A 23,650-nucleotide genomic window follows, 5' to 3' on the forward strand; every position below is an offset into this window, starting at 1 on the left:
ATATTTTTTGTCTCTCCAGAAAGCTTGGACTGCAAAACAGTAGTGAAACAAATCACAAGAGCCTCAGGAAACAAAGAGCACGTTGTTGATAAATTGTGCAGGCAGCTAGAAAAGCACTTACTGAATGGGTGCCTGAAAATTGTTTCCCACCAACCTCTGAAAAGTTAAAAAAAAAAAAAAAGGCAAACACTTCACTTCAAACACAACCATACCAGTAATCCCAATATACAGTTTGGATTAGATAAAAAATATTTTAAAACACACACACACAGAGCAACCTTATTAAGATGCTGTTTTGCCACCAACTCAACCAGAATCTCTAAATGTTACAAATCTTTGAGTATGGTTGGTAACATCAAAAATGCCCTCCAAGTTAATCATCAGAATGCAAACTACCAGACTCCTTCATTATCAAACCAGCGATTAAGGAGGCAACAGATTCCTCTCTCTAATTTCTTATCTAACATTCGCCCATAGGTAATTATACTGGGGAATAATTCCATAAAAACTTAAAATAAGGATTTAAAGGTGAAATACAAAGTAGTGGAGACATTTTTTCTGGACCCGTACAAAGATCTTTATTTAAAGATGCCATATCTGTAACAGTATGAGCCAGATCCTAAGCTAAGGAATGCTCGCTGCACCTTGGGGTAGGCATGTATGTAAAAAGATGGCCTTTAGGCACCTTTGTGTTTCCCCAATCTTGAGTTCAGATGCAGGACTAGTCCTAACTCAGAGCAGCCCCGGGGCTACTCCAATTTACACTGGCTGGCAATGGCCCAGAAGCTTTTGTGGCAACTGGGGGTCAATCAGGTATAAGGGGAGCACCAGCTATATGCCCTTTTCCTAAATCGTGCTTTTATACACTGATAGCTGGAGGTGACCCTTAAGGAGCTATTGTGGTGGCTCTACACCACCTGAACATCTCCCTACAGTAAGAGAAGCATCCAGTGGCTGGCTTGGCTGACTTTACGGATGCTTTCTGCCAGAGAACCACAAAACTCCCCATTCTACATAAGAATCATGCCCTGTGCTTAGCTTAGCTTTTAAATATAAACATATGGTAATTTTTATTTTCTCCTCCACTCACTATCCTAAGTTTCCCCTTCAAAAACCAACAACCTCATCAGCACCTGAACGGGATATATTCTTTTGTTGCTTGCTTTGTTTATAGGCTTTGTGATATTATCAGCTGTCGCAGACAAAAATTCAGGCTCCAGAACTTGGTGCCTATGTGAAGAGGGAAATCATTTTCAAATATTTTGTTTTAAAAAATTAAATTATATTGTAAGTTATTTCAGACGGAGATTGCATCTTCCTATGAATTTGTACAGTACCTAGTACAAAGGGGCCTCTGGGTGCTACAGTAGCAAAAATAGCACTACATAATAATACGTAAGAATATTTGGAAATAACTCTCTATATACAGTGTGCTCTGTTACGGTGTAATTTGTCCCTACGTAGATGGCCAGCACAAGTCCTATGCTCAAGTTAATATTCACTTAAACCCAATCTTGAGGAATTAAGTAGGACATTGGTGGTTGCATAGGTCTTGTGCTAGACTTCTGCACAGGAGTGAATTTCACCCATAGTGATTTGGGTATGTAAACAGATTTAAAATAAATATAAACAAAACTTTTGCAGCTCATCATTATGTAAAAGTCATATATACTGTTCATGGTACATGCCAACGGAGCTGAGTGAATAATGTAAAAATGTTCTGCGAATATTCACTTGAATTTTTAAGTGAATTTGATTTGGTCACATTTGTGACTCTTTTGTATTTGTTTTCTGCAAACATTGGATCATCTGAGTAATACTCACACACATTTTTATGGGAAACAACTCTTGAAACTGTGTTCAGGAAACCAAATTTTATGTTTGCACATGCAAATATTCATGCTGGAAATGCTCGCACACTTATCCAACCAGGGAACAGAACAGTACTCTGTAACGTATCTGACAGATTGCATCCAAGTGCAAGAGCACAACCCAATTCCTTGATTATTGATTAAGCAGGCTCAATACATTTGGGGGGTGGGAAATCAAAATAAACATTTGTCAAATAAACTGAAATGACAAATTACTTTGAGGAAACCGCAATTTCCTCATGGACATTCCAGAAGAAGGCAGGCTACATTCATTGAACAAATTATTTGTGATGAATTATTTGCTTCACTAAATCTTGTGATAGAAGAGTGTTGTCTGATGGACTAAACTCGTGTTTAGTCTGGTGAAGAAAAGACTGAGAGGGGACATGATAACAGTTTTCAAGTACATAAAAGGTTGTTACAAGGAGGAGGGAGAAAAATTGTTCTCATTAACCTCTGAGGATATGACAAGAAGCAATGGACTTAAATTGCAGCAAGGACGGTTTAGGTTGGACATTAGGAAAACCTTCCTAACTGTCAGAGTGGTTAAGCACTGGAACAAATTGCCTAGGGAGGTTGTGGAATCTCCATCATTGGGGATTTTTAAGAGCAGGTTAGACAAACACCTGTCAGGGATGGTCTAGAATGGATAATACCTAGTCCTGCCTTGAGTTCAGGGGACTGGACTATTCAACTTCTTGAGGTCCCTTCCAGTTCTATGATTCTGTGATTCTGTGTATGAGAACTGAAAAGCTGAGCTATTCTGGCACTTTCCCACAAAAAATGAACAGTTTATCATTTAAGACTGTTAATGCCCTTGCATTGTTTGTAACGAACAACCACACTCTTGATGGTTGTTCCATTATGAAGTTTCTTAGAGAAGTAAAAAGTTTGACCCTTACCTATTATAATGGGCTTAATCCTGTTCCTGTCGAAGTTGACTGAAGTCATATCTTGTATCAATGGACTTCAGTGGGAGCAGAAGCAGTACCTATTCCTATAAACTGACTATGCATTCAAAGAGCAGCATACAATGAAGCTCTCCAAGATTAATGTCTACAAATTCACCCCTGTAATATCAACCATGCATGCCCCTGTGTCTTGAGTTCACCTCTGCTCAAATTGTCATCCATGTTTCCATCTCTTCTCATTGGAAGCAAGCCCTAACTTTGCTGTAGCATGCGCAGAATCTGCTGCCCACAGTCTCAAAAATACTGAGAAATAACCCACAACAGCTTTAATTAATGGAGATATCCTATCTCCTAGAATGGACCTTGAAAGATCATTGAGTCCAAACCCCTGCCTTTGCTAGCAGGACCAAGTACTGATTTTGCCCCAGATTCCTAAGTGGCTCTCTCAAGAACTGAACTCACAAGCCTAGGTTTAGCAGGCCAATGCTCAAACCACTGAGCTATCCCTCCCCCCATTTGTTTCCTGTGCATTTCAGGATTTTTCAAACTTAGCCTCCTCATTTTTAAAACTTGCACAAACCTCTGTCTCTCTTCATTCCCTTCCTCGGTCCCTCCATTCACCAAATAACTTACTCTCTACCCCTTTATGCAATCTCAGTACTGTCAATGCAAGAGCTTTCTTTTCAGCTTCATTCCTCTGGAATGGCCATACTGCATCCTCCTCATTCCGTACCAAATCCAGCTCCCACTAGAAGTCAATGAAAATACTTCATTTGATTTCAACAGGAGCTGGATCAAATTTCATGTGAAAACCATTTTTTCTCCTTTGTCCATACCGCTTCATTTCTCTCTGCTCTTTTTTATGTTCTTAATTATTATTATTATTATTTCAAACAGTGCATCCATTATTTAATTCTGTAAAGCATCCAGCATTACAGTTTGCCTGAAAGAGTCTGTATGAAATAGATGTATGCTATACTATAAAGGGCTTCAGGGTGTTGGGGAATCCAGAACATTCACTGGCTGGTGAGGACATCATAATATACAAAAGCAGTTGTAAGGACACATTTCAAATACTACGCTGGTTCTTCCAATGGAGCCATAAATTGTCTGTAGATCAGAAATAATTTCCCTCCAGAGATAAATTCTACTGAGAAATGTTTTTAATTTCTCCAACTTCCTTCATCATTCTAATGTATGGTCTTCCCCACTGTAGTGACACTAAATGTCAGTAGAGAGGGGATGGAAAGGAGGAAGCTGTTTGAGCAGCATGAAAACAGTATTTGTAGAAGACAGCAGCACCTGCTAAGGTCTGAGATTTAGATATAAAAATGGTCATATAATCCCACTCGTTTGACAGCGTATCTGAATTTTAACAACTCGGGCAAAAGGCTAGTTGTCACTTTACAAATCCATTAAGAGCCTGCTCTATTCCCACTAAATTCAATGGCAGTTATGCCACTAATTTTGCTGGAAATAAGATTGGGTCATAAGGCCTTGATTCGGCAATGTGCTTTGTGCAGTCAGACCCCTATGCCCGTGCAGAGCATATAGGAGTCGATTGGCATATAGCACATTGCAGGATCAGGATCTAAATTAGATCTCTTGTACCTATCATTTGCACTAAATTTGGCAAAGAGGTGTTTGCTAGAATAGTTTTAACACAAAACTTTCAAAAGGCCTGTTTTTCAGATCTACTTAACATGGTAGCATTCATTTCAATCAGAGTTGTAGAGCCTCAGCTTCTCTGAAAATCAGAGTGGAGGTATCTCACATTGGATACCCAAAGGCCGAGTCACTGAAAATCAATGGCAGCTTTTTTACAATTCTACCCTTATTGTATAACAACCTCCTTTCCAACCATATTTAACATTGAGGGTCCAGACATATATAATTGACTCTGATGTCAACATATCTTAGCAACATTTCATTAAAAACTTGTGCTTGTAAAACCTCCATTGCCTGAGACACTGTTTCCAATATTATACTTCCGATTGTGTGATTACTAAATTAGTTCATCTCTTAAGTGAAAGATGTCCTAACAGGTTATCACTGGAAGGTATGCAGATTCAGATAAGACTTATTGCTATCAAGATAGCCTCTCTAATTAAAAACCACGTAAGAAATGTGTTTAAAAATATAAATGGAACTTGCATGTATTTGGGGAAAACAGGTCTGAATGGAAACTTCAAATGATTTACATCTCTCTGGCCAGATCCTCAGCTGGTGTAGGTCAGGGTCACCAAATTCAATGGAGCCGTGCCAGTTTACGCCATCTGTGGGTCTGACCCCTATAATCTATAAAACTATTTATGACAGTATGGATAACACTGATGATACGTATGTTTATAAAATCAGAAGCAGCAGCAGGATCATGATTCTACAGCTATACAGCTCAATATCATACCAGTATGTGATTGATTATTAGCTGGTATATGTACTGCGTTACATGTACAAGTTGTTGTACTTTATATACAACAGAGTGCACCCTCTCAATATGGAAGGCTCATCATGCAAGCTCTCTAAATGCAGAACTGCCATTGGCTTCAATCGGAATTCTGTGTATGGAATGCCTGCAAATATCAGAGAAGTTGTGTGAGTGATACCAAATGGATTTGCAATGTTATGCTCTTCGCTTTCAAAGAAACTTGATCAAAGACTAAATTCCAACACAGGACAGTGTTGCTTTGCTTGCAGAGAAAGGAGCATTTCAGAAATGTTAACTGTGCTGTCATTTGGTGCCAGGGCAAACAAACAAAAATAGTACTGAAGTGTATAAGTTGGCCTTTAAATGAGAATGCAGAAAGATCCACTGAAATGCTGAAGCACTTAGCAAGGAATACTTCAATTCCTCATCTCTGCCTTCACTAATAAAAATTCACTACAGTCAATCTGAATTACTGTAGAGGGTTTCAAGAAGAACATAAAGGTTAACAAGGGCAAAAGAAAACTCACAAACAAAATATATTCCTGGAATTAAAAAAAAAAAGTGTCAGGAATACATGAAAAGTTGATTTCACACAGAATTAGTGGCAAATGGAGAGCAGCCTCTGTTTAATCTGAATAATAAACTTGAATCTCTTCTCAGTGTTCACATCCAATCTGTTTTCTAAGCATAGTATCTCCTGGTGTGTTATTGTAACACAAAGCACATTCTTTTTGCTCATTACTGTTAATTACAGTGAAAAACTAGGATAATTAACTGCAGTACAGTGTAATTCGATGAAATTTACATAAACCAACCCCTTCATAGACACCTTTATATATCCTTTATTGTCATCTTTTACAATGACGTTTCCTTATAATAAAATGTTATGAGTGTGGTAATTAAATTATTACACTGCTTCTTATATTCTTGTTCCCTCCTAATACAGATTCCATGAGCTACTAGACCAGTTGCCGGAAACAATGGCAGAGATACTCTGAATTGAGCCTAATACAACAACAAAAGGGCAATTGTCTTACTGTGGCCCTCCAAATTATTCACATGTAGAATTCTTGGGATGAATTATTAAGAATTTTTCTTAGCTGTTGTCCCACTCCCAGTATTATTGGAGTGCAAACATTTTTCAGCATTGCGCTTTACCTTCCTTTCTTGCTTTCCAAACTAACTGGTCTTAATCCTCTCTTTGTGACATTAGTCATTCTCAGAAAGCCTGATGTCCCAGCACTGTCGACTCCTCAGGGCAGGCTTTGCCTATCCTTCTTTAAATCAAAATCAGCACGGTCTTTAGCCAGCATTTTGAACTGGATCTGAACCCACTTCTCAATGTCAGTTTTGCCAACTCCCTCCCCATTACTAGATGTCACCAGTTTCCACTGACATCACAAGCACAGTATCTGGGCCTCTTTGCAGGAACCAGCAAGTTCTTGTTGGTAAACATTTCTCTTTTGCAGATATTGAGAAGGAAATCTGCTATCGCTACATGGAGGGCTGAAACGTGCCATTTGGAGTTCAGATGAACATGAAAGCTCCCCTTTCATAGCATCCTTTGTAAGTTTGCCATGAACTGTGGCAGATTCTGTACTTGACGCTCTCCCTTATTCCTCTTCCTTTGATCTTAAAAATTATCCAATCTGAGTGCAAGGCAGGTGAGAGCTACTAAGAGGTTTGTATAATATTTAATACAATGGGGAGAGAAGCAAGAGCCACGTATCTGAAATAACTTTAGGGTGAAGTATTCTTTTACTTAAAAGAAAAACGAGTGATGTGAAGATCAATGAAGAAGGTAGAGGACTTGGTATAACAGGACTGCATATTTTCCTTCTGCTAGTAAGTATGTTTTGCCAGAGTTTCTTTCAAAAACAAAACAAAACACACACACACACACCCCACGCAACCAAACAAGCCTTTACTTCCTAACCTTCCGAGCCTTAAACTCTTCAGATGAGCTAAAGAAATGATCACAGCCTGATTCACTCCGGTGTTACTCCATCAAATTCAATGGAGTTACACTAGTAAATCGCAGTGGTCAATCAGGTCCTCACACTGCACTGTTGTCATCTCACAAAAATGCTGCAGGTTCCCCATCCACCCACCAAGTTAGCAGGGTGAGGGCTACATGCACACCTGCAATTCTGCACGTTCCTGAATCTGATTAGCACAGAAAATGCAGAAGACCAGAAAGCATCTTTCCCGTGTTTAACTATGTACAATTAACACCAATTCAGATTTCACCTCCGTGCATTATCTATATCAAGGGTGGATAAGGTAAGGAAGACAGAGGCTGGCATCAGCTACTTTTAAGCTTTATCCCTCCATCTTCCCTGAAACAGTGCATATAATGTGTTTGCTGTTTGCACACACACGACTGCACAAAGCAGAGACCTGTCTCTATAGATTTGCTATAGTGTAAAATTGTAAAAGGCAACTTTCCTGCTAGTCCAGTTGGTCAAATAACTGCAGAGCCCAAAAGCAACAACCCTGAAAACATACAGTCTCCCCTCCTACCCGCCTGCCTGTCTCTCTCTCTCCCTCTCTCTAATCACTTAGGAGGAAGATAGGAAGATTATCAAGGGAGAAAAAAAATAACCAAAGCTGCAGATAACCCTTTAGGACCATAGTATAAGGTTACATGATTTGGAGCATAAAGATTAATGTGCAGGAATCTCAGATGCAATTTTATATCTGTATATTGGGGGGCGGGGGTGTTGCCAAGAAGATGAGGAAGAAAGAAATGGTGATGAAGATAGAAAATGAATGTGTATATCTAGGGTTGGTTTTATGATCAGCTAGAGTGCCCAGCAAGAGATTAGCGATGGAAACAGGATACGGATTTATCATCACCAAGACACTGCAATTTTTTGGTGGGGTATTTTTATCATCATCATCAGGACGGATTTTATGGAAACTACATCTGGAGAGATATGAGTTCATTCAGTAATATGAAGAATAAAGGTAATATCCAAAAAAAAAGATAGATACCTTCAGCAGTTGTATTATTTTAAAGATTTAGAGGGGAAAATAAAATAAAAGTCACTTTCATTTCAAGACTATATGATGCTCACATCCCATCCATATATTCCAATGGTTGCCATGGGGTTTGTGGAGAAGAGAAGAACGAATGGGGGGGGGTCATAATCAATCATCTCAGAAGAGCATTTCTCCTTACAGAGAAAGATCTGGATTTTGACTGTGTCCCTAAGAAAATTGCAGACTGCAGAGCTGCTGCCATGCAGGGCAGTGAGGAAGCAGGCAGAGCAGAGGCAGCAGCTGGGGATGGAAACGCCTATTAAATCCTTTAGACAACAGATGGGCAAAGCTTGGCTGGGTTTTTAAAAAACACAATGCATCATGTTTTATTGTCCCACCATAATGAACAACACTTAACACCCACAAGCCCAAAGAAGCCCCCTATGGCTGATTCCACCAACCCTCCCCTCTAAATTATAACCTGGAGACTCAATCCACTTTTGGGGGTCCCCCGACCAAATCAATTTGCCAGACTCCATTGCTCATTGCACCTGTTACTAAAAAAGAACATAAAAATGGGAAAGGCTTTGGGGATTTTTTTTTAACCGCTCTTCCTTCCAATTACTGCTCTCCTGCCCTTGAAGTAAATATAACATCCAGGCAGGCAACCAGCGAGTCCAAATCTTGAATGCATTTAGGAGATCTAATTATGCCACGTAGGGCACAAGCACCTGCTCTCTGCTAATTCTCTCACTACGTTTCCTCTTAATATTTCTTACCATTGTTCCTTTCAGGGAAATCTGACGGGGGCCAGTTTCATAAGCAGGGGCTTTTGGAAAATAAATAAATAAATAAATAAAAACCTCAAACCGCTAGAGTGAATTCTGCTGCTGACCACTTTTTTATTTTTAAATTCAAACTATGCCACACAAAAACATACCAAACAACACCATCCATTCATATTTTCCAAATAGCCACAGCAGCCGGTGCCATAGACTGTACTGTGCATATTCTCTCCCACCAACTGCACCTTAAGGACTACACCCTTTTCAATCATGATGTCATGAAATACTGCTGGTGACTCCCCCGCCTCCCCACCACGTCCTTCTCCTCCTCCTCTCCAGTATACACAGTGCACCTCTCATTTCAATTTAATTTGATCAAAAAGAAAAGGAAGCAAAGTGGGGCAGTGAAGTAACTGACATAAAATTTACCAGCAGCAGGGCATCCCCGTTTTCCTCTGCATGCACTTTGACAGCCACCAGAACAACACCCGTTAGCAAGAGTGATGCACACAAGGCAAGCTATTCTTTTTAAAATATATATATATATATACACATATATAAAAACAACAGGAAATAAATAAAGGCAAAAATCCATTAGAAATAGTCTCTCCACTGCAGCAGCCAAAGGGAAAACCCAGAGTCCCTCACATCTCCCATCCCCATCAGCTGCTACCGCACCTTATCCCTAGTGCGGCTGCTGCAAAGGAACCAACCTGTCTGTCCTTTGCCCAAGGTTTTCTCCAGGCGATAGGGTCCAACATATTGTGCATGTTGAGCTCCGCTGCCTTCTTTCCCCGTTGATGTCATTTCTACCTGGCGCTATAATTCTGCGCTGTGTGTGTGGCGGGGAGCTGGGATTTCTCTCTCTGCAGTTCTTTAAATTCCCACTTTGCAGCGGTGTAAGCAAAGCACCCTTCTCCCCTCGCTCTTGGCTGCTTTAGTCCACTTGGCTGCAGGTTTTCTCTTCCTCCTTTTTCCTGTTCTGCCTCTTTCTTTCTGTCAGTCTGTCAGCGTGGGATGCTGAGGGCCAGAGCAGCTATTACCAGTGTTCAACGAGGGGGATCTAGGATCCAAGCCCAAGGAGCATGATGCTGGTGATCGGAGCTCTGCACGCCTTGTTCTCACTAGGAGCTGTTCAAGGGAGAGCCAGAGCTCGAGCAGCGGAAGAGCTGGGGCCCAGAGTTGTGAGTGACATTACAGGCAGCCAATCTCCAGCAACAACTCAGTTCCCCTCTCCTCCTCCTCCCACTACCTTTCCTTTTCCATCAGTATCAGCAGCAGTTGCTGTCCCTGTCTGATACAGAGCATCATAATCAATGGCAATATCAATAAACCTATGGCTATCAGTCTATTGATAAGGAAAATAATTAAAGATAAATAGGGATAAAGTTATTTTAAAAATCATATGCACACACAGACATGTCTTTCTCTAAATTAGCCCCCACTAGGCACCTGCCACTGCAATTCACCAACCAAAAGCAATAATTAAAATAATGCCGAAGTTGTGGCATTATTTATATGAGGAAAGAAATCTACTTTGGAAAACAAGCTTGTAAGATTTATGGATCCGGGTTCTATGGAAAGTATTTCTATTCTTTTTGTTCGGTAAGGAGTCTTTCAGAAACAATGACTATTATAAAAACAGGGCCTGATCAGGCTCCCAATGAAGTCGGGGGAGGATTTGCTTTGGACTTCAATGGGGGAACATGTAGGACTGAATGTACAGACCAATAAATAAATAAATAAAAATCCAGCATAACTGGTACTTCAGTTGGTAATCACAACTGAAATGCCAAGGGTGAAACTTGGAACCATGGAAACTTTTAAGCTCTACAGGTGGTCTCTCTAGGGCTGTGACACAAGTGCAGGGCAATATAAGGAAAACTTGTACTTCTGCAGCCCGTGCTGTATCTGTTCTGCAAAGAGGTGCCCTGATTCAGCAAGGTACTTAAGCATGTGTGTAACTTTAAGCACATGAGTAGTCTCAGTTAAGTCAATGCGGTTACTTATGTGCTTAAAGTTAGACACATGCTTATGTACCTTGTGGATTTAGGACCGTATAAAGGACTTCAGTGACCAGGACTATGAAGGTAACTCCTTTCAACGCCATTGAAATTCACCCCAAGCCCCCTTGTTTACTTTCTCTTCATCGGTAGGCTCCATTGTCCATCCCGGATAGCACCGTGGTTTCAATGCCCTCATCTGAATGCATGCAGAACTGTTGCACATAGCAAGGACTCCTCACTCACAAAGGAAGAAAAAGCAGTAAGTAAAGAGATTGTCACTATCTATATCATTATTCACTGCTCATGGGGAGACAAATATTTTTTAAACTAAAAATATTGGAGATAATGCATAAAGGAGAAATGTACTTTATAGTTAGTCATCCAACACCTATGTATAAATGGGTGTAAAGTCCATGGAAGATTCCTTCTGTGGACCACATCCACAGATGGTGTAAACTGGTTTTAGGTACTAGGCAATGGAGTAATTTTGCCCCCAGAATTGCAGGAGAGTGATGAGGGGAGGAACAGAGAAACTTTGAGGCTACCTATCTGAATGCAACCCCAAAAAGGTCCCAATATAATTTCCTTTCTCTCCAAAAAACATGACCTCAACACTTACCTTGACCTTCTCCTGCCTCTCTTTGTACGGTGCTGCCTTGTTCTAGCTATTGTGCTATACTGCTGCAGCAACCTTCAGTGTGTTGAGTTTCCAACCCTTCCACAAAGTCCCCCAGTCTCTCCTCTTTCACCTTTCCCCTCTCCCTTCCAGATTTCATAGTATGTGAAACCTTCCCAGGCTCCCCCACTGCCCACAAACTCCTGCAGTAACTTCTCTCCTTCTCCCAAGACTTTCCTTCCCCCAAATGCCAGTCTCATCTCTCCAAGAACTGTTCATTCTCACCCAGTCCCCAAATTCACCTCATTCTCTCCCTCACCTCTAAGCTCCTCATTCACTCGTCCCCAAACTTCCTCCCCTCTTTTCCTTTTCCCCAAATTTCCCTCACAGCTGCCTCTTAGTGCCTGTCCTCCAGTAACTGTCCCTTCTTCCCAGTGCCCCTGCATAGCTGTGACCCCTTGTCCCTCCCTCCACAGCAGTGCCCCATACTCCCTGCCCCCTTATCCCTCCTCCCACAGCAGTGCTCCTTGTCCCTACCCCCTTCTCCCTCACCCCTCAGCAGTGCCCCTTCCCCCTCTCCACCACAGAAGTGCCCTTTTGTCCCTGCCTCCTTACCCCTCCCCCCACAGCAGTGCCCCTTCCCCCTCCCCTCACAGCAATGCCCCCTTGTCGCTGCCCCCTTATCCCTCCCCCCACAGCAGTGCCCTTTCCCCCTCCCTGCACAGCAGCGCCCGCTTGTCCCTTCCCCCACAGCAGTGCCCCTTTTCCCCTGCCCCTTCACCCTCCCCCACACAGTAATGTTCCCTTGTTCGTGCCCCTCTCCCCACAGCAGTGTCCCTTGTTTTCCCTGCCCCCCATGTCTCTGTAACCCTACCTGGGGGATGCAGGGTAAGAGAAACTACTGCCCCAACCAGAGCACCTCCCTCCAGCCTGGGCCAGACACCTGCTGCTCCCCAGACCCTCACTCAGAGCCAGCCAGGGAGAGACCCAGGCGTGGGAGGAGCGGAGCCAGCTACCAACAGGAGTCACAGCTGCAGCCCAGACCGGGGGAGGGGGCAGGGGGCAGAGTGGTGCCTGCAGGCAGGGAGCCTCTGGGGCACCTCCGCTGCCTATTGAGCCCAAGAGCAGATCAGCAGGGGGCAGTGGGAGGGAGGCCGCCGTTCTCAGCCTTGGCTGCCCCAAGCAGCCTGTACTCCCAGGGCCGGTGCAAGGATGTTTCACACCCTAGGCGAAACTTCCACCTTGCGCCCGCCACGTGCCCCTGCCCTGAGGCCCCCCCATGGCAGCTCCCTCCCTCTGCCCTGAGGCACTCCCCCCCCCGCAGCAGCTACCCCCCTCTGCCCTGAGGCACCCCCTTGCGGCAGCTCCCACCCCCAGCCTCCGCCCTGAGGCACCCCCTCCGCCCCAGCTCACCCCTGCTCCGCGCACGACCACAAGCACCCCGAGCACGCCGTCGCTGCTTCACTTCTCCCACCTCCCAATCAGCTTAGGCGCCGCAAGCCTGGGAGGCGGGAGAAGTGAAGCAGCGATGGCGTGCTCAGGGAGGAGGCGGGACAGGGGTGAGCTGGGCCGAGGAGTTCTCCTGCGTGCCATCCCCCCACCTTACTTGCTGCAGGCGGCCTTCCCTGCTCTTCCTGGCCCCAGGTCCCTCCGCCTAAATGCTGGCGGCAACCGGGGGGCCGAAGATCCAGCTGCCATGGTTGCTGCTGAAGAAAATGGCGCCCCCCAAATCCCAGTGCCCTAGGCGACCACCGAGGTCGACTAAATGGTTGCACCGGCCCTGTGTACTCCCCTCTCTGACCCCTCCACTGCCTCTTCTTCCCCACCCAAAGTCATGAAGGGGGAGGCTATTGTCTCCAAGCTGAAAGTGTATGGCGTTTGGAGGGGGGGGGGGAATCTCATCCCCTATAATTAGATCCACCGAGGCAGATAGGGTTTGCACTTCTCTTACACGATTGCAACTACATGGACTCCTGATTTAAGTAAGTTTTAGACCATAAAAAATCTAATCCAGGTTATACACAAGACCCATTGCACACTGCAACCAGCAATACTACCAGCCACAAGCATTTAAAAATTGAAAGGCAGTACCCAAAAAATCCTGAGACTGCCTTAAAAATAAAAAAACCTTAAAATGAAATGCACAGTTTGTGCTCTTTTTATTTGCTTTTTGTATTTTGAGTCTTTTGAGCTCACATTTCCAATATTTTATCCACAACCATGAGGGCTAGAAACGTACTTTAACAAGAATAAAAGCTGAGAGTCTAATAATCACATGACCTCAGGAGCTAGGAATATAAAAAAAATACAAAATATATTAAAACATGGAAAAATCATGAGCTGGCAACACTAGACCAGGCGTTGCAAGTTTTACTTTAGTTCTGCATAGACAGAAGGAATACATCAATAGTGCTTCGCTTTAAATACCCAGGCCAGATCCTCAGCTGCATTCAGCACAACTAAGGGGGGTGCGCAAAGTGGTTGGAGCCATCCAGTCAGCAATTGAGCCATCAGTGCTACTTAGAGCAATGTCAGTGCTGCTCTATATTATGCCTGGCTGCAATGGCCTCTTGGGGTATGTCTACATGCACACTAAGTCTGTGCTCTGGCTCTGGTTTAAGACCAGGCCCCCCTTCTATCCACACAGAAATCAGTCTGACTCGGGCCAGGAACCCCTTTGAATTCTGGCTCACAGACCCTGCTAGGAGGATGAATCAGAGCTGTATCCTACTGTGATGTGGGTCAAAGCCCATGCATTTTTCAGTGTGGATGCTCCTCGAGTCCAGATCACCCAATGTGGGTCTGAAGAGTCTGCCCATGCTATCCCATAATTCCCTAGGCTGTGCTTCCCATCTCTTCCCATCTCTTCCATCTCTTCTGTCCCCACTTGCTTTCCAGGGACCAGAAACAACCTCCAGGTTCAAATGCAACTACTCAGCATTTAACCCTTCATTTCCATACAGACTGCTCAACTGGAAACACAGTTAACCCTCCCATGTATTAGCTATGGCCAGTACTAAGAAGAAGTCCTGCATCAAGTGTGCTGCTAGTTGGTGAGAGGAACACAGCCAGCTTCTGGTGAACCTGTGGTGCGAAGCAAGCAAAACTTTCAATTTCAGCAAGAGCATGAGAAATGATCATGTCTACAAAGTTATATCTGAGCAGTGTTGGGGATTGACTGGAACAGCAGAACAATGCAAACAGCAAATCGAGTGTCTGAAGACAAACTACAGCAAAGTCAAAGATTCTAATGGCACCTCGGGAACTCCCTGTCTTCCTGCCTCTTTTATGAGGAATTCTGAGAACTGCAGTGAGCACTGAGCTCACAGTGGTGCATGCTATGTTGCCAGAGTGGCTACTGCACAACTTAGGTCTGCCCTCAGAGAGCTGTTTGGGGATGGCCATGAGGAGCAGCCTGCTGCAGAACCAGCATCAGAGTAAGTGCTAACAGGGGCGGCTTTAGGCACCAACACGCCAAGCGCATGCTTGGGGCGGCAAGCCGCGGGGGGCGCTCTGCCGGCGCCGCGAGGGCGGCAGGCAGGCTGCCTTCGCCGGCTTGCCTGCGGAGGGTCTGCTGGTCCAGCGGCTTCAGTGGACCTCCTGCAGGTGTGCCTGTGGATGGTCCGCTGGTCCCGCGGCCTGTGGGAGGTACGCAGAAGCTGCGGGACCGGCGGACCCTCCGCAGGCAAACCGCCGTAGGCAGCCTGCCTGCCGTGCTTGGGGTGGCAAAATCCCTAGAGCCACCCCTGAGTGCTAAAGCCAGATCCAGGTAAATTTCTGCCACTGCGTTTGTTGTTATTAATTTATGCATGGGAGGGATTTTCAGCTTGTATTATTAATACAAGCCGGGGTTTTGCTATTCTTCCTTTCACCATCCCTCCCACGTCTGTAATGGCATGCCAAACTGTACTATACTATTCAGCCACTAGGTGGAGCGATGTGCGACTTACCTTACCTAAGACTAGCTCAGCCATACTTGGGGGTGTATTAAAGGATCTCATGGAAGACACATGTGTTGTATCTCTCTGGGATGAAAGCTCTGTGACCATATCTGGTATATGACACTTCCCCTGACAGCACATGGGATTCAAAATGGATACTGCAAATGAGAGGAAAAGTTAAACAAGCAGTTATCCTGAAATTTTTACTAGTGCTGATTGTTGTAAGTCTGGATTGGAGCTCCACCATTAACTGCCTCATGTACCTCTCCTGTCTTATACAGCTTACCTTAAAAATCGGCCATGCCTGCACTGTCCTAGACCATCTGCAAACTGAGTCCCAAAAAAACTGGCTGTTATGAGTCCAAACAAAACCAGCGTGGCTATTTGGATCACTGCAGCTTTAAATATATGAGTCCAAATTACTACAGAGAGTGGCTGGCAGGCAGTGTTAGGAGTTTCTGTGGCTGGCAGTCTCTTGAGATTGTGCATGGACGCAGGGTACTTGTGAGTAGACTGTACTGCATCTCCATGATAAATCAGTATCCTGTTGATTTGACCACAAATTTTCACTCTTTGGTGACTGGTGATGAAAGCGAATTTCTCATGGAGTAGGAACTCCAAATGGTTGATTACATTCCAAGACAGGGCATACTTATTAGGGCCACCTCTGTAACTCACGAGCCCCCTCCATTCCGAGATGTGCTGGTCGGTCACTAGATTCCTAAATATCATCTCTGCTGGCTTGGAACAGAAGTTCACGCTTCCACGAGGGTACCTCGAGAATATCAGTGTTTTTCAGAGCTTCCCCTGCCTGAAAGGATTGAAAAACCATAGCTACTAGCGATTAGATCTCATATAAGTCTTCCCCTGTCCCAGAAAAAAATGAAGGGGATGTAGAAATCATTTCAGCTGAATTTTGTAGGTGTACATTACCATGATGTGTGATGGCTTTCAGTCCTGCTCCAGAGGCCGTCTGAAGTAGCTGTTGTTTTTTGTGTGAATAAAATAAAGCCCATTGATAAAAAGTATCATCTTTTGACCTTGAATTAAAGCAGTCTCTTTGATAAAGTGGAAAATGTAATTTTGTATCATGGTCAGACAATAATGTGCTCTTTCATTTTCCTTTCAAGGCCCCTCCACCACTGCAGGGAAACACATGACACCAGGAGCCTGGGGAAGCAGACCCACCTACTGTGCGCAAGGAGAAAGAGGAGCCGAGATGAGTTGATGGGAGAAATTCTAGACAAAACAAATCATCAGAGAGAGTTCCAGAAGGACCAGATTGAATATCAGAAGGATAAGAATGCAAGAAGGCTGCATAGGGAGAGGAAGGGGCTGCACATTGTGAGGCAGGATTAGTGAAGGATTCATGGAGCATGACCACAGGTTGAGTGCAGCAGAAGGAGCTATTTGAGCAATTACTTGCACTCATGGCTACCAGACTGCAGGCTCCACTAACATCTTCACTTCCTGCTGAAGCTGTACACCATCAGTCCCCTCCATACTATTGTGTCCTGAAGACTATGCAGCCTTACACAATTCAAGCTGGACTATTTCACAGGCAACGAACATTAGCACATGGAACAGAAAAATGTACCCTGTGCGTTCATCCACTCCAATCACAGCCTGCACATATAAAATGCCCCAGAAAGGCCAAAAAGAACTGAGGGACAGGGGACACCCAAAAACAGTTGGCTATGTCATTTGGCAACACACACCTTTCACTGTTTTGGCACTGAGTTTTGGATATTGTATTGTATGTTTTGATGGCAGCTGTTCTGCCTTTCTGGTTCTTAGATTGGCATGTAAATACATGAGTAAAATAAAGTGTTGAATTTGCACACCAGGCTGCAATAGCAAGTTTTATTATATGTAATGTTAAAAGTGGCACAAACTGTAATAAATGTTATCAGAAGCCGATTCTCAATGAATGTCATAATAAAAATTAAAAACTGTCATCACAGAATTCCATAAATTGTGCGTATTTATAAAATGCATAACATCCATACATTTCACGAAATTGTTTTCAAAATTCATAATACCTAATACCAACACCATTTCATTCCCCCATTCAAACCCATTGTGTGGGTGGCCAAAGCATCCCTGATTTCCTTTGCAAATATGGATCCAGCACCAGTCATGATAGGTCCACAGTCTGGCTGAGTGTACTAGTTCAGAAATCCAGCACTATCTTGAGTCCACTCCTAGCAAAAAGGTTCCCCCTTCTACTTGCACACATTGTGCAGAACACAGCTGGCCACAATAATGCAGACTGCATTCTTGACGCTGGCATTCAAATGGTTTTAAAGACAGAACCAATGAATTTCAATCTACCAAACACACATTCTACCAGCAGCTACTGATCTTGTAGCAGAACCTTCTTTTGCCAGGTCATTTGAAATCAGGATATGGTTTCATAACCCATGGCAACATGGGGTAAGCAGGGTTCCCTAGAATAACAGGGGGGACAGTGACTCCATTTATAACAATGTCATTCAGTGGCAATAATGGCCAAGCTTGTCCAAGAAAGTAAAGTCCCAGTCTCCAGAACACCCTGGCATCATGCACCTTGCCAGTGTGTTTCATGTTAATGCCCATGAACCTGTCCCTGTGGTCGACCAGAGCCTGCATGATGATGTAGTAGTACTTCCGTGGTTTAGGTACTCATATGCTCCTTGAGGAGGGCAACTATAGGCACATGAATCCCATCAATGCCCCGGCACAGTTTGGAAAACCCTTTCTCTCATAGCTAGAGAGAGAATTATTTCAGGAACATTTGTAATGCCCACCACTTTTGGGTACATCATAGTCCTGATTGCCTCACAAACCTATGCCATAACAATCCGAATGGCTGATTTGCCAACTCCAAATTGGTTAGACACAGACCTGTAGGAGTCTGGGGTAGCCAGCTTCCAGATGGCTATTGTGACCCACTTCTGGATCATCATGGGCTCCTTCATGTGGGTATCCTGGAGCTGGAGAATTGGGACAAGCTGGTCACAAACTTCCAGGAATATCTACGTCTTCATGGGGAAATTCTGGACCCACACTGGTGATCATCCCAGGTCTGCATGACGATGTGGTCCCACCAGTTGGTGCTTGTGGCCCTGCTCCGGAAGTGCTGGTCTACATGGGGGAATTGGCAGTTATAGCAACAGGCATGAGCAGCAGCATCTGGCTCATGGATGATATGTCAGTACATCCCTCTGAGAGATGCCTTTGGCAAGTCAAAAATTGCCACCGAACTGTCCACCAGTGTCTCACAGATGCTCTGCTCTGCCTGATTCCCAAAATAGGGTTGACAGTGTGAGATGGAACTGGGATCAATGTTGATAGCTCCGGCTGCTGGAAGTGCACGGACACGAAGTGGCTCAGTTAGATATACCGGCCAGATAAAACCACACAAACCACTTTGGTCCAACTACTGCAGTGCACAGCTACAGCTGGTGAGAGTGCTGGGGACCCGTATGATGGTACACTCACAGAAGATGAAACCGGACGTGAGTCTGCATAGTGTAGTATGGACGTGCCTACCTGGTTGTGAAGCTTGGGTTTCCAATGCAGTGTGGATGCTGAAATGTGGGCTTAGAAATACTGAATATGCAGCATGGGTCACACATGCCTAAGCTTACTGTATGGTATAGATATACCCAATTCCAGCAGCTGAATGTTGCTGGAGCATAGGAACATTCATGCCATGCCCCATTCCCTCTAGACCAGGGATGGGCAAACTATGGCCCGCGGGCCGGATCCGGCCCTTCAGGGCTTTGGATCCGGCCCGCGGGATTACCCCTGGTGGTGCTGCGGGCCTGACGCTGCTCTCAGAAGCAGCCCCCAGGCTGGGAGGCAAAGGGCTCCATGTGCGCACGCAGAGCCCTCTGCCCCCTCCCCCGCCCAGGGGCCGCAGCACTTCCTGGAGTGGCGTGGGGACAGGGCAGGCATGCAGGGAGCCTGCCTTGGCCCTGGTGTGCGCCACTGCCACCCCAGAGCCACTTTAGGTAAGCGGCACCGGGCAGGAGCTCAAACCCCTCCTGCCCCCCGCCCCTCAACTTCCTGCCCTAAGCCCTCTGCCTGTACCTCGCACCCCTCCTGCACCCAACTCCCTGCCCTGAGCCCCTTTCTGCACTCCTGTGCATTCCAACCACCTGCCCTGAGCTCCCTGCTGCACCCTGCACCCCGTGCACCCCAACTCCCTGCCCTGAGCCCCGTCCTGCACTCCGCACCCCTCCTGTACCCCAACCCCCTTCCCTGAGCCCCCTCTTACACTCTGCACCCCTTCTCTGCCCCAATCCCTTGTCCTGAGCCCCTTCCTCCACATCCCGCACTCCACGCCCCCTGCCCTGGCCCTGCATACAATTTCCTCACCCAGATGTGGCCCTCGCCCCAAAAAGTTTGCCCACCCCTGCTCTAGACACATCATTGCAATACCCTTTGGGTGCTACAAAGGAGTGGTAGAGAGCTGTTATGCCAGCTGTACATAACCCAGGAATTCTCTTTACATTAGGGAAACCCTCAGGTAGCTGATTAAACCGTCACTATAGAGTATTCCAATGAGAGTCCAAGGGTCTAGTCCTTGGTCTTAGTATAGTCGTTAAAAGATCGTAGGAAAGCTAGGACGCCACTTGAAGCACAGTAACAGTTCTGTTTATTAAACAGTCCACAGTGTATTACAGACACAGTACAGTTTAAATATTCAACATATATTAAGCTCTGGAGGTCAGCCCTCCAACCAGTACGGATTCCAAAGAATCACCTACTATGATTGCTATTGGTTTTCAAGAATGACATTGAGAATCTCTGTTGAGAAAGCTCAGACAATCCTGATGTCTCTCTGCAGGGGTAGGTTCCTCCCCAATAGCCATACAGAGCTTCTCAGTGACAGCAGCCAAGGTGAGCTGCAATGACTAATGCTGAAGTTCTGTTATTGCTGTGTATTATTTGAATAGATTCATGGTGTGTGTGTCCAAATATAGACTGCTACTGTGATAGCCTTGTTTGGAGTTGAGTTGTTTTGCTTGTTTTTTGGTGACTTCTGCAAGAAGCAAACTTACTGAAACTCAGGATTTTGTCTAGAGATTTTTCAGTTTACTACTGAATTTCTACACACCGCTCCTATTAATTTTACTGGGAGTTGTGTGTCTAAATCTGCCTGTTGGCTTTGAAACTCTCAACCCAGGATTTTGCATGACTTCTCAAGTGCTCCTAGAGTGACCAGATGTCCCAATTTTATAGGAACAGTCCCGATTTTTGGGGCTTTTACTTATATAGGCTCCTATTACTCCCCACCCCTTGTCCCAATTTTTCACATTTGCCGTCTGGTCACCCTAGGTGGTCCTGAGTGCCTCCAAAATCTAAAGTCTTTTGGCAGCACCACAATTGCCATTATTGTAATGCTGCAATCACAAAAATGATGATGAGAGGAGTAAAAAAGAAAGAACCCTGTCCCCGTGGTCTGCAAATAAAACAGATCTTGAATTCTGTCTTGACATGTCCCTTAAATTTACTTAAAATAAGAGATACTGTAGTCCTGATTTTATAATTATTATTTGCTAGCATCTTTTTTTCCAGGATATATAGTGAAACACCTGATTTCTGAGTCTGTGGGTTTAAGCCAGCCAAGAGGAAAATCCCAGGATTTTGTTTTCCCATTGTAGCAAGGTATGGCTGGAAGCCAAGAGGGTCAGCTGAAGAGTTTAATAGACATTGTCAGTTAATTCTCTTTTAGAGCTGTACTTTATTTGTTACTCACTATTGTTTGTAGTATCCTATTGAAAGAGTGAAAACAGCAAAGCAATGTTGTCCCTTTCTTCCTGATAAAAGTTAAAGTTTGCTGTAGTTCAACAGGCACTAACATGGCTGCCATTTGTACACGTCTCTGGTAACTGGCATCACTGGATGAGTAATACCATATCCTGGTTGGGCTATCAGGATAGTTTATACACAGGATCTTGAGTAATGAAAGCTTAAGTGTTTCCTGCTTGAGTTAGAGGAATAAACTGAAGCAGATTCATTACCTCTTACATGGACCATCCAATAAAGAGAGACAAAAACCTACTGTTTCCTTCTGTGAGTTAGACCCAGCTATGGGAATAGTGTTAATTAGCATATTATGCCCAGCCGCAGGAGTAAGTTGGTCTACTGGACCAGAGGCTCAGCTGGTCCAGTAGACCAGCTGGACCAGAGGCTCAGCAATGGCGTAACAGCTTTGATTTTAATCAAACTGTACCCATTTACACCAGCTGAGAATTTGGCCCACTGTTTTTAGTATGTCACTACTAAATAGTGAGTTTCCACCCCTCCCCCCAAATTTTAAATGTGTATCATAAAGAAAGCATTGGAAAATTCTTAAATACAAGATTATGGGCTTGATTTTCAGAAATATTTGCACATGCAAATGACCAATTATTTGTCTAAATTGCCATTTGCATGTGCAAATATCCAAATTGTTCACACAACTACATTAACAATGTGCTGGGAGAAAATGAACATGGATATGTACTTACACCTACAGCTTTTGAAAACCAGCCCATTAACTCTAAAAGGCATCTGGTGTTAGATTATAGCAATTTGTAGACAGACCTTACATTTGGCTGGAAGTGAAGGTCAGAATTAAAGGGAATAATATCTGATGATACTGCACGACGGTATGAGCCTTCAAGGAAAAGGTGAGAAACTATTCAATGTTGTCCATATACAGTCCTACTGATGTAGACTCTAGTTTGTTCCTGGTGGGCTCTGGGGGAATGCACCTTATTGATTTTAATGTTGCTAATCTACACTGCTCATCTCCTGATGCCAACGTTGTGAGAATCAGCGTCACAGGTGGCGTATCAGTGAAAACTTGGTTTGTTTTCCACTTTTGTCCTTGAACAGATGAAAGCAAGCCTCCACCAGAACACTAATAAATATGAAAAACTTTGAGGTCCCAGTTATTTATTTGTTATTTTGATTCCACTGGAGGTATGTAATACCTTGCTTTTTGGATTGAGCCGACAGTTTTGGCCTCTCTTCCTGAGCTCTGTTAGAAAAATGTTTGGGCACTTCTTGATCCCTGACTAATCAAATGGCTGTTTATTTCATTTACAATAAAATCCCATTTATCTGCACCCCTTTGATTTGAAACTTACTGTTATTTGAATCTAGGTTATGTCCCCTTGGTGTGAATTACTTATACAACAATTCCCTCAATTATCTAAAGCGCTGTTCATCCAAATGTTTTTGATGTCCCAGAAACATTTTGAATAAAACAGGACTGTGCCATCATTGGATGCATCAGTTATCTTTGGGGATGGATGTAGTATGAGTCCCTTGACCTTACTCTAGGTCATTCTGTGCTTAAATGAACAGGTAACATAAATTTAAGCGCGCAGTTAATCTTTTGGTTAATTATCCCTGGCACTGTGTTTAGTGCTTTGATTTGTGTCCTCATTAACTCTTGTTTTTGCTGTTCTGTTTAAAAGGATCAACTCCTGAAGATCTCACTCAGAAAGGACTCCCACAGAAGCCAATGGGAGTTTTGCCTGAGTAAGAACTAGGGCTGTCAATTAATTGCAGTTAACTCACACGATTAACTCAAAAAAATTAATCGCGATTAAAAAAATTAATCATGATTAATCGCAGGTTTAGTCGGACTGTTATGCAATAGAATACCAATTGAAATGTATTAAATATTTTTGGATGTTTTTCTTCATTTCAAATATATTGATTTCAGTTACAACACAGAATACAAAGTGTGCAGTGCTCACTTTATATTATTATTTTGGATTACAAATATTTGTACTGTAAAAATGATGAACAAAAGAAATAGTATTTTTCAACTCACCTCATACAAGTACTGTAGTGCAATCTCTTTATTGTAAAAGTGCAATTTACAAATGTAGATTTTTTGGGGGTTATATAACTGCAATCAAAACCAAAAAATGTAAAACTTTAGCGCCTACAAGTCTACTCAGTTCTACTTCTTGTTCAGCCAAATCGCTAAGACAAAGAAATTTGTTTACATTTACGGGGGATAATGCTGCCTGCTTCTTATTTACAATGTCACCTGACAGTGATAACAGGCATTCACATAGCACATTTGTAGCTGGTGTTGCAAGGTATTTATGTG

At 43.9% G+C, this 23,650-nt stretch overlaps 1 protein-coding gene across 8 annotated transcripts in view; it reads right to left on the bottom strand.

The window, feature by feature from the left end:
* The window catches only part of BRSK2 (BR serine/threonine kinase 2), a 470,664-nt gene extending 460,540 nt beyond the window's left edge, over positions 1-10,124 (bottom strand). For 4 of the 8 annotated variants that reach the window (XM_039538093.1, XM_039538092.1, XM_039538089.1 and 1 more), the window contains exon 1: positions 9,694-10,124. In XM_039538093.1, coding sequence (XP_039394027.1) covers positions 9,694-9,787 — 94 coding nt within the window. In that variant the 5' untranslated portion in view covers positions 9,788-10,124. The remainder of the gene's footprint in view (positions 1-9,693) is intronic. The other 4 variants (XM_039538090.1, XM_039538088.1, XM_039538085.1 and 1 more) reach the window with 1 other exon arrangement.
* Positions 10,125-23,650: the final 13,526 nt, after the last annotated feature.

Source organism: Mauremys reevesii, linkage group 4, assembly GCF_016161935.1.
Source record: "Mauremys reevesii isolate NIE-2019 linkage group 4, ASM1616193v1, whole genome shotgun sequence".
In the NCBI taxonomy this organism is placed as follows: domain Eukaryota; kingdom Metazoa; phylum Chordata; order Testudines; family Geoemydidae; genus Mauremys; species Mauremys reevesii.